This window comes from Acartia tonsa, chromosome 3 (assembly GCF_053477335.1).
Source record: "Acartia tonsa isolate MP-2025a chromosome 3, ASM5347733v1, whole genome shotgun sequence".
In the NCBI taxonomy this organism is placed as follows: domain Eukaryota; kingdom Metazoa; phylum Arthropoda; class Copepoda; order Calanoida; family Acartiidae; genus Acartia; species Acartia tonsa.
Genome location: NC_137262.1, coordinates 18226999 through 18243992, shown reverse-complemented (window position 1 = coordinate 18243992; position 16994 = coordinate 18226999). Strand labels below are relative to the sequence as shown.

At 31.0% G+C, this 16994-nt stretch overlaps 1 protein-coding gene across 2 annotated transcripts in view; it reads left to right on the top strand.

The window, feature by feature from the left end:
- Positions 1-16994, top strand: part of LOC145313538 (sodium/potassium-transporting ATPase subunit beta-2-like) — an 88525-nt gene that overhangs the window by 49570 nt on the left and 21961 nt on the right. For both annotated transcript variants that reach the window (XM_080152986.1, XM_080152987.1), the window contains 3 exons: positions 144-234; positions 4590-4625; positions 11164-11225. In XM_080152986.1, the coding sequence (XP_080009112.1) occupies positions 144-234; positions 4590-4625; positions 11164-11225 (189 nt within the window). The remainder of the gene's footprint in view (positions 1-143; positions 235-4589; positions 4626-11163; positions 11226-16994) is intronic.

The window sequence follows — 16994 nt, the reverse complement described above, 5'->3', positions numbered from 1 at the left end:
AATCTATTTTTGCAAAACTTTAAGGTTCAGCACGGTAAAGTGCAGCTCTTTAAACCTTTAGCAAATTTGAAAGACGAAAAGTGTTCAATACTTTTTTGTCATATCGTATCACTTTATTGTCATTAACTTAAATTTAATTCTAGGTTTGGAATGTACCACGGGCAGCCCTGTGTCATACTAAAGATGAATAATGTTTTTGGTTGGGAACCCCAGCCATATTACAATCTAACAGAGGTAAGCAAAACAAGCATGACAACATACATAAAAGCGAAACGCGAGCGAATAACAAACGAAAAATAACTCTTGTACAGTGTCAGAACTTAATAAGCAGAATATTAATTTGTAAGTCTAAACAAATTTTGTTGAAAAATTGCTTAAATACAGGACATACTTTGATTTTTAAGATTTGATTATAGAGATTCTTTGCTTATAATATTGATTGGATAATATTAATCATATCATACAAAAAGTTGAAATAGTTATGACAATTCTAAATTAATGAAAATAGCCTTACGTTACGGATTGACGGACCGAATCTAATTATAGAAAAGCTTTGCTTTTAACAAGGTTTATTATGCCCATAAGTATATAGTATATACAGCAACAACATGATAATAACAGTAAAATATAATCCAAATTTTAAATCTTATGAAAGAAAGTTTCTGTGTAAAGACTGTATATACAGGTTATGGATTATCAGTTTAGTTTTATGGCATTACATGACAGTAGAAATTATAACAATTGAAACACTTGTATAGTAGTTATGCTCTTTAAAAAAGAAATGTAATCATATTAAGCAGTCTCAAAGAACTAAATGAATTCTTTAGAAAGATTTTTTTTAATAAAATGTTGATGACAACACAAAATGAAACAAACGTTCTAGAAATGCTCAATTAGCTCTTTCTTTAAATAATTCAAGGATAAAAGTGGTAAAAAATATGTGGGCTCGGCAGCTGGCGATTGTTGAAAAAATCTTGTGTCTCTTTTGTCAGTTGTCATGAAAGTATGTCAAATTAAACTGGGATTGAGGCAGAAGCGTGCAAAGAATTTGGCAAGGGGGAGTGAAACTTTTAGGGATAAAAAAAGAGAAGGCAGGAATCCCTGATTTAAATCTAAGCGTGCTGGTAAATGATTTGTCATTTTTTTTTTAAATCGTATGTATAACCTCCCTGATCCATGGGTTTATATGATTAAAAATTTCAGTGTTCAGCATTTCTATTTCTATTATTTCTCAAAAGAACTAAATTTAAAGAACTTAACTTAATAGAATTGTGTTACATTTCTTTTATCTTTAATGAACGTTATTTAATAATTAATAATTTATTATGATACTCTTAATTTTATAAAAAAAAGAATATATATCTTTACAATTGGTTAATTGTTTATCGTCCCTTTGACTACTCCATTATGTAATTTTACCCCCGGGGTTGAACATAATTTTTTTGGAAGCTTTGTGCGCCATTTTACCCCTAAACTCAAAAAAACAAAATTAAACAAGGATGACAACATCCATAAAAGCGAAGCACTGAAACGGTAGGACAAACGGACATGAACACTTGTATGGTGTCAGAACTGAATAATCAGAATATAAATGTATAAGAGTGGAAGCAAAATTGTAAGTAAATTTGTTGAAAAACTGCTTTATACAGGATAATGTTTATGGACATACTTACATATTTAGGACTTGATTATAGAGTTTCTTCGCCTATAACATTATACTTGGTTGTCCCAGGAATCAATATATCAAAAATCAGATCAATCGGATGATTAGATCACATAAAAATTTGTTGTTAAAAAAGTAAAAAAATCAACATGTTTAAAATAGACGTACGGAAATTTTGGTAATGATTATAGAGTTGCTACGCTTTCTAAATCGTACCTAACTACTAAAGGAATCACCATGCAAAATTGGAAATCGATAGGACAATCCTAACATTCCTAAATTACGTTACGGACTATCCGTTACGGACGTACGGACGGACGGACCGATCATATTATAGAAAAGCTTTGCTTTTAAAAATCATGGGCATAATCGGAATCTGACAATATTCTTGTCTGATACAGAATATTGTTTATTGTAAATCTCTGTAGTGCTTATAATTTTAATCACATTATCGAAAAGTTTTTGCAAGATGACAATTAATTTTGTGATGTTGTCCTTGGCACTGGGTAGTTTGTATTATATGCCAATAAAATTAACATAAATAAAGAGGTAGGTTGGTGAGATTGAAAAATGGGGAACATCTTAACTGATTAGTATCCGTTGGATTAGAACCGTTTCTCAGCCATACTGAGAAATCATCAGACAGTATTTTCTTCGAATATTAAGATAAAATTATATAAAAAAATATCAGCTTTTTTAGCCCGAGCCCTCGGCCCTTCAATGCTAACTTAACTGGTTTAAATTCTATAACTTTTCATAGTAATATCCGCGGAAAGATGTTTAAACGATGATATGAATAACTATTCCCGCATTTCAAACAGGAAGAATTCATTCTTTTTAATTTTTAAAATTCTTTTTAGCATAATTTCAAGAGTTTAATAAAGACGATTTAGCTAAGTCATCTTTTTCTAAAGTCCTAAATTTTCCTTCAAAGCAGTTATTATCAGCATTACCTTATTTACCCCTCTATCATTATACCTTGAATATTAATACAATCACAAAGTATATCTTTGACGCAAACAATGCCGCACTAAATTATTGACAATATTATTACCAACAATTTTATCAAGACGCTTAAAAAAGAGTGAAGCTTTGTAAACAGAGAGAATTACCTTTTAATAAACTTTGCGAACAACAAGAACAATTATGTGCAAAGGAAATAATATTTTCCATTATATTAAATGAGTTTTTAGTGTAAAACCAATGTCAAAGTTCCATTATGAACTTTTTAAAAATGTTATCTACAAAATTCTATCTTTGTCTCAGAATGATTACAAAATAGAATTGATATTTAGAATTTGTGGATAGAGATTCTCACATACACTGATAATATGCTATTTCCAGCTGGCATATATAACGATAAAAACCCATCCACTTTTATAACCTCCTCCCCTCCTACTAGAGGAACGAACTGATCAATAACTGAGGATCATGGTAGCAACCTAAATTGACTACAAAATTTCCTCTGTCATAATATTCTATATCCATTATAATAGAAATGTTTAATTATGCGTCTAAGAAAACTAATTTTTTTTCATTTTTCTCATTTATAATAATGAAACTTTAAAGATGCAATTTTCCTAATTCCTTTAGAGTAGCTTTGCTCTGGTTTTAAATTGAAGAAATGTGTTTTTATTTCAACTCTAAATAAATATGACATGATCCTTCCCTCCCACTTCTTTTAAATCAGGGAGCCAGGGAAAGCACAATGGGTGATTATAGAATCATTCACTGATTTTTCTGTGTAATATAAAATCATTGGTTGTTGGAAACTATTGGGAAAAGAAAGGGTTGTAAATTAAATTAACTGGCATATGATCCTTCTCCTAAACTTTGTCCTGTCAACAGTATTTTTGCATCGATTTGGCTAAGGTATGATACTTAAAAATATTTAGTATACATAACAACCAAAATAATTTCCGTTAGTAGTGCAGAGACAACAGGCTTACAATATTTATTTCATGAAAACAGAACAATAAACTGCAATACAGTACATATTTAGATGATTCTTGATAAACATTGCTTTAAAGTTTTAGACATTGAAAAGAACTCAGACAAAAACCTTATTTCTTTTTAAAATTTGGAATAATAAAACTTTTAATGATTGAACCCCAATAGGAGGACAGAATAGTATAAAACCTTAATTCCATCATTTCCGCCCGGTGACATATTTTCAATATACCATGGCCGTAATATTTAAACTTTATACAAAACAATATGGCAAAATCCTTTCTATATTGTATCTGAACTATCCTCACCCTACCCCTCCCCCAAAAAAGATGAAAAATAATGTATAGTTAAGGATAAAACTTATCAGTAATGGGTTCTGAAAAAAGCTTTGTTAAGTTTTAGTACCCCTTAGGTTTATAGATCCCCAAAGGGGCAAGAAACTTTGGAAAAAAATATTTGAAATGATAGATTGTGAGGGTTTAAGGGTCTACAGGAAGTGTAGGTAAATTAGATTTGAAAAAGAAAAGGTCTGGTTTTGGTTATTGTTAAAATATAATTGTTATTGACATTCTATCACGACGATGATACAACTTTGAATTTCTAAATTTATAATTTGCTGCTAACATGAACTTAAGATGTGTATCTTTGTCTTAAAGACATCCAATAATACACTGGTAATATGACAAGGTGCGGCAATGACATTACGTTCAACTAAATAAGGAACCCGGTATTAGTGTCGGACTGATTATGACGTAACAAAAAAAATTAGCCAATGAGAGGACATTATTGACCAATGGTAAAATTCATAGTGGCCTCTTATTGGCTAATTTTTTTTGTTACGTCATAATCAGTCCGACACTAATACCGGGTTCCTAAATAAGTAAATATAAACTTATGAGATTGAGAATTTGTCAGCACAAATTAAATAAGAACTAAATTTGATTTATTTGAATTTGATTTTATTGTTTTGTTTCAGATTGATAACATAAGAAGCATGCCAACTTTCTTAAAGGTAAAAATTACTCTTGTCTTAAAGCAAAAGTTCTTAATTTGGTTTACCTTGACCAGGACTCCTCATTGTAGTGTATAATTATGTTACAGACAATTTACCATTTGAATTTCGATTGCATCATATTTATTTGGAAACTCTAATAATCATGAATAAGGTATTACCAACAAGCGAAATAAATCCGAAATAATATTTGGGGGGCAAATGGAGAGGTCGTCAATTTTACGATGTGTTGCCCCCCAACGACAGCTGAAAAATACGTATAGGTTTCGTGATTTTTTTTCGAATTAATTTCATTGTTAATAGAAGCTGCCTAATAATAATGCTTAGTAATGAGTACTGCCCATGTTTTTAGATCCAGGGATCTTCAGGAATAAATCAGTCCTAATTACCACTTCTGTAGATTTTATCTATTCTCACTTCTCTTTTCTTTTGTCGTTTGCCTGACGTACTAAGAGTAGACATATTTCATAAGCATCTTTAGTCTCGAACCTACTACCTTCTCTACACGTATTATGATTAATAAGGCTTTACTATTCTTCCCTTAATTTAGGAACATAAAAGTATTGTTTAGCTCAAAAAATTCAAGATCATTAGTTTGTCCTAACCGTATATCTCAATATTGATATGAATAGCTTAAGATTAAGACCTTGATAAATACAATTCCTCTTAATGAAGATGTCCTTTTGCAGAATGGGTGAAAATTTGTATAAACTTTAAAAGTTAGACAAAATAGTTGGTTGACCGACTTTTGATACACTTTAAAGGGGGTTTGATTTTAGAAACCTTGGCAGATTTTATTTGGTTTTCAAAGTGTATATAAAAGTCAGTTAATCTTTTAGGCTTAATGAAAAAACACTGGTTTTAGAAAAAAAGGGAACCTAGTATTAGTGTCTAACTTTTTATCTTTGTGACGTAACAAAAATCAAAGGATGAGAGGGGAGGTGGGAAAGGAAACCCCTAAAAAAGAGATGGATTTTTGTTACGTCACGAAGATAAAAAGTTAGACACTATTACTAGGTTCAAAAAAGGAACTTCCCTAGCCGCAAGCGTTGCCGCATTAGGATCATGAAGTACAACTTTCCCACATTTAATCCTGATTAATATAAAAAGGAATGGCTATTTCTCAAAGTTAACTTACCAAACCAAAAAAACACAGTCTAAAACCTGCCTGGGAAATGTGGACTGATCATCCCAAGCCTTTCTTGTCAAAACATAAAACATACAAACATTCTGCTACTTTATTATATGGTACATTTTTAGAAAAATATTAATCTTAATTTTTATTGAAACACTTTGATTTGATTTTGAATAACAAGTTTACTCATCTGAGAATGCATGTTATGCTCAATACACACACACACACACACACCCATGCACACACAAGTAACCAAATTTGTAAAAGTTTGTAAAGAAGAAAAGTTATTGAAACCTTAAGGGAGTAAGCAACCATGCCATTTTAGTGTCAATTCAAAACATCTAAAAAAATCATGAATAATTATGTCAATAATTGGCACTGCATCAGCCATTTTTTCTTAGCTTTTGATGTTCGTGGTTCTCTCAAAGAATCAAATTTATAAGTTTAATTCAACAAGTTTTATTTACGCAGCCAATTATAAATAAAAAAATAAAAAGTATTTTTTTCTGGGAAGACCAAAAATTTATTTGCTAATATGAATTATTTGCAGCTTTTTATAAATACTCTATTTCAATACTTGAAAATAGTTTTGAACCAATAAGAATTTTTCAATAGATGTTTAGAATATATGAAATATTATAAAATGTTAATCAAAACTTTATGAATTATAAATTAAATTTTGATTTTATGCATATTTTATAGTTGTTTCTTTAGATACTTACATCATTTAATTAGGACAACATTTGTCAATTCCTTTTTCACCCATTTGTGTTGTTGTTGTTTTCTATTACTGATGCGATTAATAATAAAGATTTTTTTCTTTAAAAAATATACTTCGTAATGAAGCAGCAGTTGTTACTTGGTTAACTTAATTTCATGGTTGAGATAGATTTATAACTGTTAAAAGTGTCATTTTTTTAGTTTGATCCTATTTTGAAAAACGGTCAATTTAAAATCATTATGTTTTAAAAGCTTTTATATTACATTGGTGATTTTTTATTTTATGAATTTTCAGATTTTATATATAAAATTAAAATCTTTTAACTGACAATTTCGGAAAAAAAAAACCAAAGAAAATGTTTGTATTTAATAAATTACAATTTTTGAAGAAAAATAATGTTGAAAAACTTGCAATTTTGAAAACTCATCTTTTTAGTTAAGACATTTCAAATATTACACTTACATTACACTCTTGTATAAAACTGCATACTGTTATTTCTTCATGAACTATAAAAAATATTTTTTCTAAATTGACAACTTTTATTTAATTAAATTGTTCATACTGATTTTTTTATTTTTTCTAATGAATCATATTCTAAATAATTTCAAATATTATTTTTATAAAAAAAATCTTATCAAAACAATTTAGTCAAAGATGTTAGTAGATAAAAATAAAAGTAATTTGCATAATTTAAAAAAAATACTTTTACAGTATGTGCAATTGTGCAAGATTACACAAAAAAGAGAGAAAAACATAAAAAATAATAAATATAATGAAATAGAAATGCGAAGTAGGAAAGGGTAACTGCTGAAAAAAAGGTAATTTTTAAAGAAATTAGAAATGTTTTGTCGAAAAAGTTGTTACAATTTGAAATAATTCATTATTGATTTTAAAATTGTACTAAAATCTGATATTTAAAAGAAATGGTTTTCTCTTTAACTTTGCAAATAAATTACTTTTAAAGATCAAATGATAAAATTCTATAGTTTCCAAATTTTAGACTATAACTGATTTTGAACTTTTAATGTTTGTAGGTTTGACTTTGGTAAAGCATTTGAAAATTTCAAAGCTTTTATTCTATAGAATTTAACTTTTTCTACAATATCATCTATATCTTAGTTTTGCAGTACCCAATATAATCTAACCTAAAAAATAACTAGCCCCCCCCCCCCTTCCCTTATTTCTAATATAGGGGATAGGGGGGGGGGGGGGGGTTTCTGTGCTAAACAAGGCATTTATGGGAAAACACCTCCATGTCAAACTAAATATAATACACCAAAAACCAAACTTTCTTTTGATGGGTTACCAATAAAGCTTGTTCAAGAGTTCACTTTTTAGTTCTAGGTAAATTGTGAGGTTAGACACAGTTGTAGGAATTTTTGAAATAGTAAGAATATACATGCATTTACAGTTAATTCTAATTCAGAAAGTCAAGAATAAGAAATTGCAACATATGTCGGTTGGTTGGTCAGCAATGCTCTTTCTTGTATAAAGGCTTGATATAAAAGTACATATCTAGCCTTTGGTTTTAGTTAAATTGTTAGGTTAGACACAGTTGTAAAAATATATTTATATGCATTTATTATATAGTTTATTCTAAGTCAAGAATAAGGAATTTTCCAATATATGTGGGTTGGTTGGGCAGCAATTCTTTTCTCTTGTATAAAAGCTACGTTTAAGAGTGTGGGGAGAACAAAAGGAATCAAATTTGAAAGACAGAAAAAAATTACTTCACTTATTTATTTGAACTAAATAGAATGTTCAGAATGGGTTCCCTGCAATATCATGTGCAATAACTATTGATAACAATTATTCAAGCTGGTTTAATTTAACCATTGAACAAAATTTAAAATTAAATTCTTTGTGAAAAGTGTAAGTATGTGTGTGTGTGTGGTTGTGAGAAAAGTGTTTGTGTGTAAAGTTTGTGTTAGAAAGTGATTAATTTAATTGTCTACTCATTTGTCCTTGGAGCATAGGTGTGATGTTCTCTCAGCAAAGTTACAGAAGATTGATTATAGAAAGCCTTCAGCAAATACTACATTTTTCCTTCTGAAAGGCCGCCACCAGTAGAATTTATTTTTAAAATAAAATAATCTATTGTTCAGTAACCAAATGTAAAACCAATTAAAAAACTATATCTTACTTTTAGGCTTAAGTCACTCAAATATTTTGACTCAAAATTTTGTTTAACAAGTTCATTTTTTGTTATTAAATAGGGAACATTCTTTTTCAGGAGAGTGTTAATTATTTGGTGACATTTCTAACACCCCCTCCACTTTAGCCTAAAACCATCCCCTGCAAAACCACTCTGAAAATTTTGAAACGATTTGATTCTTCCGTTTATTAGATCCTTTCGTGGCAACGCCCCTTAAGGAGCGATTCGTAGTATTTTTAAAATGGCCTTTAATAGGTTATTTAAGGTTAGGTTAGGTTATATTGGGTTAGGTAATTGCCCCGCAGGGTTAGGCAATTGGCCCCGCAGGGGCTAGAAATAGTAAAAAAGCTACTGTGAAAAATACAAACCATCGCCCCTTAAGGAGCGTTGTCACGAAAAGGACTATAACCGATCTTAGTAGACATACATACAAACAGGCAGATATTCTGTTACTTTTTAAAAGCGAAGCTTTTCTATACAGGGTGCGCCACATAAATCCGGACTTTTTTCTAATGGCCATAGCACCAAAACTACTTGACCAATCATGACGTTTGACCACACTATAAAAAGCTTAGGTAATTACCTTTTTGCCCTTAAAAAGTTTTGGACGATGGAGGCCGTGTTTTCCGAGCTGGCAGAGCTTATGTTTAACATGGCAGAATCGAATTGCGCTGATAGTTTACACTGGATTCTCGACTAGGGCCCACTAAATCTGACCTCAGCCCATCTGTAGGTGAGGTAGAGTTATGCAACTTGCTGGGGATACTGTTAGATACATAAGTAAGACAGTCGAAAAGACTAGAGCTCTCTATCTGAAATGGCTTGGCCGTAGTACTCCATCAAAGTGAAACGTGGCAGATTTTGAGATGTCAAAAACGTCAAAAATTGTGAAAATTCGTGAAAATTTCTCCGTTCTTGACTACAAAGGCCCATTTGTAACCCTAAAACTCGTTTTAGACTATGTGTTGCGATGATAACCCTAGCCTAATTTTTATGCCATTTCCAAAAAGGTATTAAACGTTGTTCTAGCTTATTGTGGCCCAAATGAGAGCCGCCGTGTTGAAGGGTAGCTTGAAAGATGGGTGAATTTGGATCCTGCAGTTACTCATGTCCCTAAGGAGATATGGCCTCCCAGCAGCTCCGATCTTCAACTAATTGACTTTTAGGCCTAGAGCGCCACTAAAGCATGAACCAATAGACGCGCCCATGCCACAAAGACCTCCCTCATTGCAACTATCAAGGAGAACTTCGCCAGCTTGGACAGGGACATAGTGACCAGGATCGTGGGGCGGTTCAGGGGGCGGGTAGAGGCGGTGATTGAGGCTTGTGGCGATTTTATTAAATAATCTAATAGTCATATACCTAGTTTACTTCCCAGTTTTTAAAATTCAATAAAATCTTTAAAATTGACGATTTTATGTTCATTTGTTTAAAAATAAGAAAAAGTCCGGATTTATGTGGCGCACCCTGTAATTAAGGTTGGTCCGTCCGTCAGTCCGTAACGGATAGCTTTTTTCGTTAATTTAGGCATGTTAGAATTGTCCTATTGATTTCAAACTTTGCATGGTGATTCCTGTAGTAGTTAGGTACGATTTAGAAAGCGTAGCAACTCTATAATCATTACCAGAATGTCCGCACGTCCATTTTAAACATGTTGATTTTTTTACTTTTTTAACAACAAATTTTTATGTGATCTAATAATCCGATTGATCTGATTTTTGGTATACTGATTCCTGGGACAACAAAGTACAATATTATAAGCGAAGCAACTCTATAATCAAGTCCTAAAAATGTAAGTATGTTCATAAACATTATTCTGTATCAAGCAGTTTTTCAACAATTTTACTTACAATTTTGCTTCGACTCTTATACATTTATATTCTAATTATTCAGTTCTGACACTATACAAGTGTTAATGTCCGTTTGTCCTACCGTTTCAGTGCTTCGCTTTTATGGATGTTGTCATCCTTTTTTTTATTGTAATTGGTATTATATTTGCTGATAAAAACCCTAGCCACTGGTGGCACAAAGTGGCAATGATCTGGCTAAATTTGTGGCATAGTTCAGTGTAGGCACACAATTAATTCCAACAGAAATACAAAACTTTTCTTTTCACAAGATAAAACTTTTTCTTTGTCTCAATAATCAATTTAATCATTATTTGTTTGTAACCTTATCAGGAAATATGTATCTATTAATCTAAAAGGAATTAATACTTTTAGAAGTGCAACTTCTCTATGAATATAACTAGATTTGCCAGCTCAAGTTATGAACATTTTACAAATATGAAATTCTTTGACTATATTAAATATGAAAATAAATTTAATTTAAAAATAGAGCCTTAGTAACTTAGTAAGATCTTAGCGGACAAACTAATACGGTGTTTATTAGTTTAATATGATCTTACATTTAATTAAGCTTTTTTTATTTTCTGTAATAATTCCATCGTTCCCTAAGATCTCACTAGCTGCTGAACTTTGCTATTTAATTGTGATATCTTAATTTAATGATGTTATATTATTTTCAGGGATATATTCACAAGTACTGGAACAAATATTGTAGAGGGAAAGGTCCAGCAATTGAAGAAAAGTAAGTATCTTTTTTTTTTTTAAAAAGGGCTCGGCAGCCGCAACAAAGCCTCAAATTAAGACCCATTTGGATGCTTTAAAAATTTCTTTCAGAAGAGGGATTTGGTTTAGGTTTATACTTCCAGCTAATTTTTTAAATTGTAAAAAGTTGATTTCCCTGACCCTTACAAGCGTTTGCCGAGCCCTGATTAAATATAATTGGCGGAACTTGAATTGAGGACAATTTCTTTATATACAGTGATGCACAATCCTATGTTATTTCATTATTATTCTGGGCTCATAATAACCTCATCTAACCTCACCTTTTCAAAAATTGAATTGGGGACGGGACTGTAAGGTAGGTAAATTGTTTTAAAACCAGTGGGATGATGGCTTTGTAGAGGATGAGAAAATAATTGCTTGCCGGCCAACCCTCTCCCGTATGTTCCTAGTTACAAACTAAGGGGTTTTGTCCTTTAAAAAAAAAGAAAAAAAAAGAAAAAGAACATAACCTAATTTCTCGTATTCATTTGAATCCGGTGGATAGGAACCGGTTCTCATGAATACGAAAAAACTATGTCTAGCATCGTATTATATCCAGTTTTCTACGAATATAGAAATGTACAATCATAAAATTAAAACTAGTTTTTTTAGCCGGTGCCTTCGGCACCACGGGGCTAAAAAAACTAGTTTTAATCTTATAATTGTACATTCTATATCCGCGGAAAGCCGTTTATAATACGATACGAGAAATAACTATTAAATAATTTCCTAAAAATGTATTCTTTTCCATTCCTATCCTATTTGATTTTCTCTTTTACAATACTATCCCAAAAATTGACAGAACAATGTTAATAGGTCAGTTTTGTGTCTTCAGGGATAAAGGGATAGAAAAATTGCAAATAATTTACTAATGATTTAATCTTCTTAGAATTGTTTACTTTAATAATTTAGAGGCAAAATAGTTTTCTTAATGTTTAGTATCCTAATTTTTGGAAGATTATTTTTCCAATCACCAATCCCTGTGCGTTGCTGTTGAGTATTTTTTATACATTGTTCACATAGTTGCGGACAGATAGCAGCTACAATTATATACTCAATTCTATTATTGGATGTGGTAATAATCCAACAAACTATCATACAGCTAAAATTGTTGAGGATAGAAGAAAGGGTGTGGAAATAATTCAGCTAGTAGTCAATCTTAAATATTTGCGTTCTGAATATGCTAAATTTATATCCTAGTTGTACTATTGGGTGTGGTAATAATTCAGCAAATTTTTAAAATAGTTGGGCACAAAGAAATGATATATGTTAGAAGTATGGTGTGGAAATAAATAATAGCCTAAATTCTATAATATAGTTTGGGAATATTTCAAAAAGAAAATAGATTTAAAAATAATTCTTCAAAATAATGTTTTACTTTAAAATGACTTATTTCAAATAAAGATTAGGTTCAATGATTTTAAGTTTCAAAATAAAGGTTATTTTTATATAAAATCTCTAGAAATTTGCTATAATTCTACTTGCTATTGTACTCCTACACTTGTCATTTCCAGCTTTATAAAGAATTAAAGCTTTCAAGTTGATCACTATATGTCGGTCAAATATGCACATTTGCCTATGCTGCACAGGTAAAGAAAGGATAGGAAATACAAAGGTTTTTTTATGAAAAAGATAGCAACTCAGATTATTTTCTCGTATTCATTCGAAACCGATTAATATCTGGTGTATTAGAACCTGTTCTCATCCATACGAAAAAATTACGTCTAGCATCCTATTATATCCAGTTTTCTATGAATATAAAAATGTACAATAATAAGATTAAAACCAGTTTTTTTTTTAATTGGACATTTTATATCCTTGGAAAGCTGATTAAATATAATACGATGCGAGAAATAACAATATCAAAATGAGAGTATTAATATCAAATATATTAATTATAGTATTCGTGATAATTTTCTTTAATTCAAAGAGTTATTTATCTGTTAGAAATGCTTTAATAGACTGTAATACATCCTGTAACTTCGGCAGCTATAGTCCATTAAATTTTACTGATTATAATGTCCTTATATTCCTACATACATAATTCCTAAAATGTAATTTTTCAGAAGGAAATGTGTATTTAACAATTTAAGTATGTTTAAACATTTTAATTGTTTAGAGTCAATTAAGGATGCAAAATTAACTAAAGTTTCAATGTCATTTAAACAGTTAAAGGTAAAACAAGGATAACAAAAACTCAAATTTCCCAAATATGTACAAAACTTCTAAAAAAAAAGTAGAATAAAATAGGTGAACTTCCTTAGATTTTATTCATGGAGCCAATATGCCTCCATTAAAAATTTAAGACATTCATTTTTCCAACAGATGATATTTCCTTTTTTTTCTGATCTTTATTATGCCATATTATTATAGGAATCCTCACATAAGGTTTTATATAAATATGTTAAAGACTAAATCTACTTTTTGAGCTATCCGTTACGCTGTACTTTAAGGATTTATTGATAAACCCTTACCGTAGAAAAGCTTCGCTATTAACAACATAAGATTGTTGAATTGATGATTTTTCTAAAAAGTAAATATCCTTTAGTTCTGTAGTTTAAGAGATAATAAGTAACACAGACAAATTACAAATAGGATCAAAATATACACAAACAAGAAGCATATGTGATGGGAGTAAACCTGCCAAAAATTAGCATTTACTTCAAAGAGTGGGGGGGAAATATAATTTGACCAATTAGCATTTTCCCTCCCATTATTGGTAGGGGATCTTCTCAAAAGATTATTAGGTTTGTCTGTCTGTCTGTCGCGAGTCACAATTTACAGAAATAAATATTTCACTATAACACTAATAAAATGTCATTTAAGACTATTTTTTACATATAACTAAAGTCGATATAAAACATTGAAATTGAAAAGGACTTAAAGGACATTTCAGAAGTAAAAGAAGGGTCCTAGGACAAACGTTGCAGTGGACAAACGTCGGAGTGGAAACTTAACCTAACCTAACCTATTTTAAACTATCTTATAGGTTTTTAAATGCCTAACCCCTGGGGGGAGTTTATTTGTATATATTCATATCTTAACCTAACCTAATCTGTATAGAAATACCTAATTAAATTAATATTTTAACACTCCTGCGTTTGTCCTAGGACCAAAAGAAGTATTAAAGAACATATTTGATTAGCATATTGCACAGTTGTGGTTGTTTTTACAACTTTGAGCTTCGCTACTTTTGGATATTTTATCTTTTGTTGTTACACAACATCATACTAATACTCACAGTTTTAATCCATGTTATTTAGATTAATAGATATATGTAATTTTGAATAATACTGGAGGCGTATTTATTGCCCCTTAGTAACCTTTTTACTTTTAATGCTCTAAATAATGTTCATAATCATTAACTAAAAAGTTCTTTAAAATAACCAAAGACTACAGATCTTGCCCTGTCTCTATGGGCTTCAAATCTGAAAAAAAAAACTAAGCAAAGGCTTCCTTAAAAATCACAGCTAAATTATCCCGCCGTTTAAGTAAAAATACAGAAAAACTTACTAGTTCTTATTTAAATAGAAGGAAATGAATACAAAAATAATATACCTACAATCTATATTAAAACATCTATTCTTTATTCTAATACTATGTAACTTTCCTCGAAGATTCCCTTTCATAATCCTTATGACATTATTAACATTTTCTAAAACTAAAACACATGGATAACACAATTAGCAAAGAAGCTTATAATATTTCATTTGCTTTATCTATAGTAACCCCTTACTATAATCATTATTTTTGTTTGGGAGGGGGGGTGAGGTCCAATTTTAGAAGAGGGATGTGTCCCACCCCTTATAGAAATAGTCTAAAGAAAACAGTTGGGATATTCCAGCGGCCCAGTGGTTACAGAGATCTTAAGGAAAAGACGACATCGTACTGTCTTGTTATAAAGATTACGAGCCTATTTTCTAATCCTTTCAACCCTGATAAAACCATATGTTGCCGTCAGATTAATCAATTGACGACTCCTACAAATTATGTTATTAAATAATTTCTAGACGTGCAACTATTACAAAATGTCCTCATAAAATGACTCCTCTAACTTTGTTTTCCTCTCCACATCTTTTATGACCTTTTGACGTTAATGTGTGTACCAGTTCTTCTTTGAAGTGTAGCTTCTCATAAGTTCTAGACATGTTTATAGTTTTTTGGGGGAGGGTTCCACCAACCGACCAAGAAAAATTATTACTAGAAACAATTATCCCCCTTAAAAGTTTTTTTTACTTATTTAAAAAAAAACTAGAATTGAAAGTTGCAGAGTTTCGACTACAACCCCTCATCCCCTTTTTCTTTCTATAAACTCCAGATAGGGAAGGTAAAATGAACTATAATATATGTCCTAAAGTTTTAAAAACACGTTCTGTCATTTGTTGACTTATAAACCTTAAGATGCTTGATAAACTATCACATTTTCTTTAGTTGCAATTACACGGACCAAAGGAAACATAAATTGCAGAGTAACTATGATTCTAAAAATGGTAATATATAAATAATAAAGATTTTTAGATAAAAACGATAAAGATACATATAAGTATAACTTGAACAGAATATACAATTATTAAAAGAAAATAAGGACTAAGTTATCAATAAGTAGCACAATTGAAAAGAATATTGCTTGTGCTTTAATAGAAAAACAACTATAAACTGTAAAAAAATAAGTTGAGAATCATAACTATTCTAATTGGTAATTTAAACTTACTTAAAAGAGAATAGCGGACGGACAGACTCCTTTTTAAAGCAGCTGCGATACTAAGAATGGGGAGAGTGAGTGGGGGTAACTAAGCCGTGATATGCGAAGAGATAAGAATAATGAAGATTTACATGGATTCATTAGATTATCTCACAGCTTAGTCTAGCATCATCACACAGGGAGGGAGGGATATTAGATTATCTCACAGCTTAGTCTAGCATCATCACACAGAGAGGGAGGGATATTAGATTATCTCACAGCTTAGTCTAGTATCATCACACAGGGAGGGAGGGATATTAGATTATCTCACAGCTTAGTCTAGTATCATCACACAGGGAGGGAGGGATATTAGATTATCTCACAGCTTAGTCTAGCATCATCACACAGGGAGGGAGGGATATTAGATTATCTCACAGCTTAGTCTAGTATCCTCACACAGAGAGGGAGGGATATTAGATTATCTCACAGCTTAGTCTAGCATCATCACACAGGGAGGGAGGGATATTAGATTATCTCACAGCTTAGTCTAGCATCATCACACAGGGAGGGAGGGATATTAGATTATCTCACAGCTTAGTCTAGCATCATCACAAAGGGAGGAAGGGATATTAAATTATCTCACAGCTTAGTCTAGTATCATCACAAAGGGAGGGAGGGATATAAGATTATCTCACAGCTTAGTCTAGTATCATCACACAGGGAGGGAGGGATATTAGATTATCTTACAGCTTAGTATAGTATCATCACACAGGGAGGAAGGGATATTAGATTATCTCACATCTTAGTCTAGTATCATCACACAGGGAGGAAGGGATATTAGATTATCTCACAGCTTAGTCTAGTATCATCACACAGGTAGGAAGGGATATTAGATTATCTTACAGCTTAGTATAGTATCATCACACAGGGAGGGAGGGATATTAGATTATCTCACAGCTTAGTCTAGCATCATCACAAAGGGAGGAAGGGATATTAAATTATCTCACAGCTTAGTCTAGTATCATCACAAAGGGAGGGAGGGATATAAGATTATCTCACAGCTTAGTC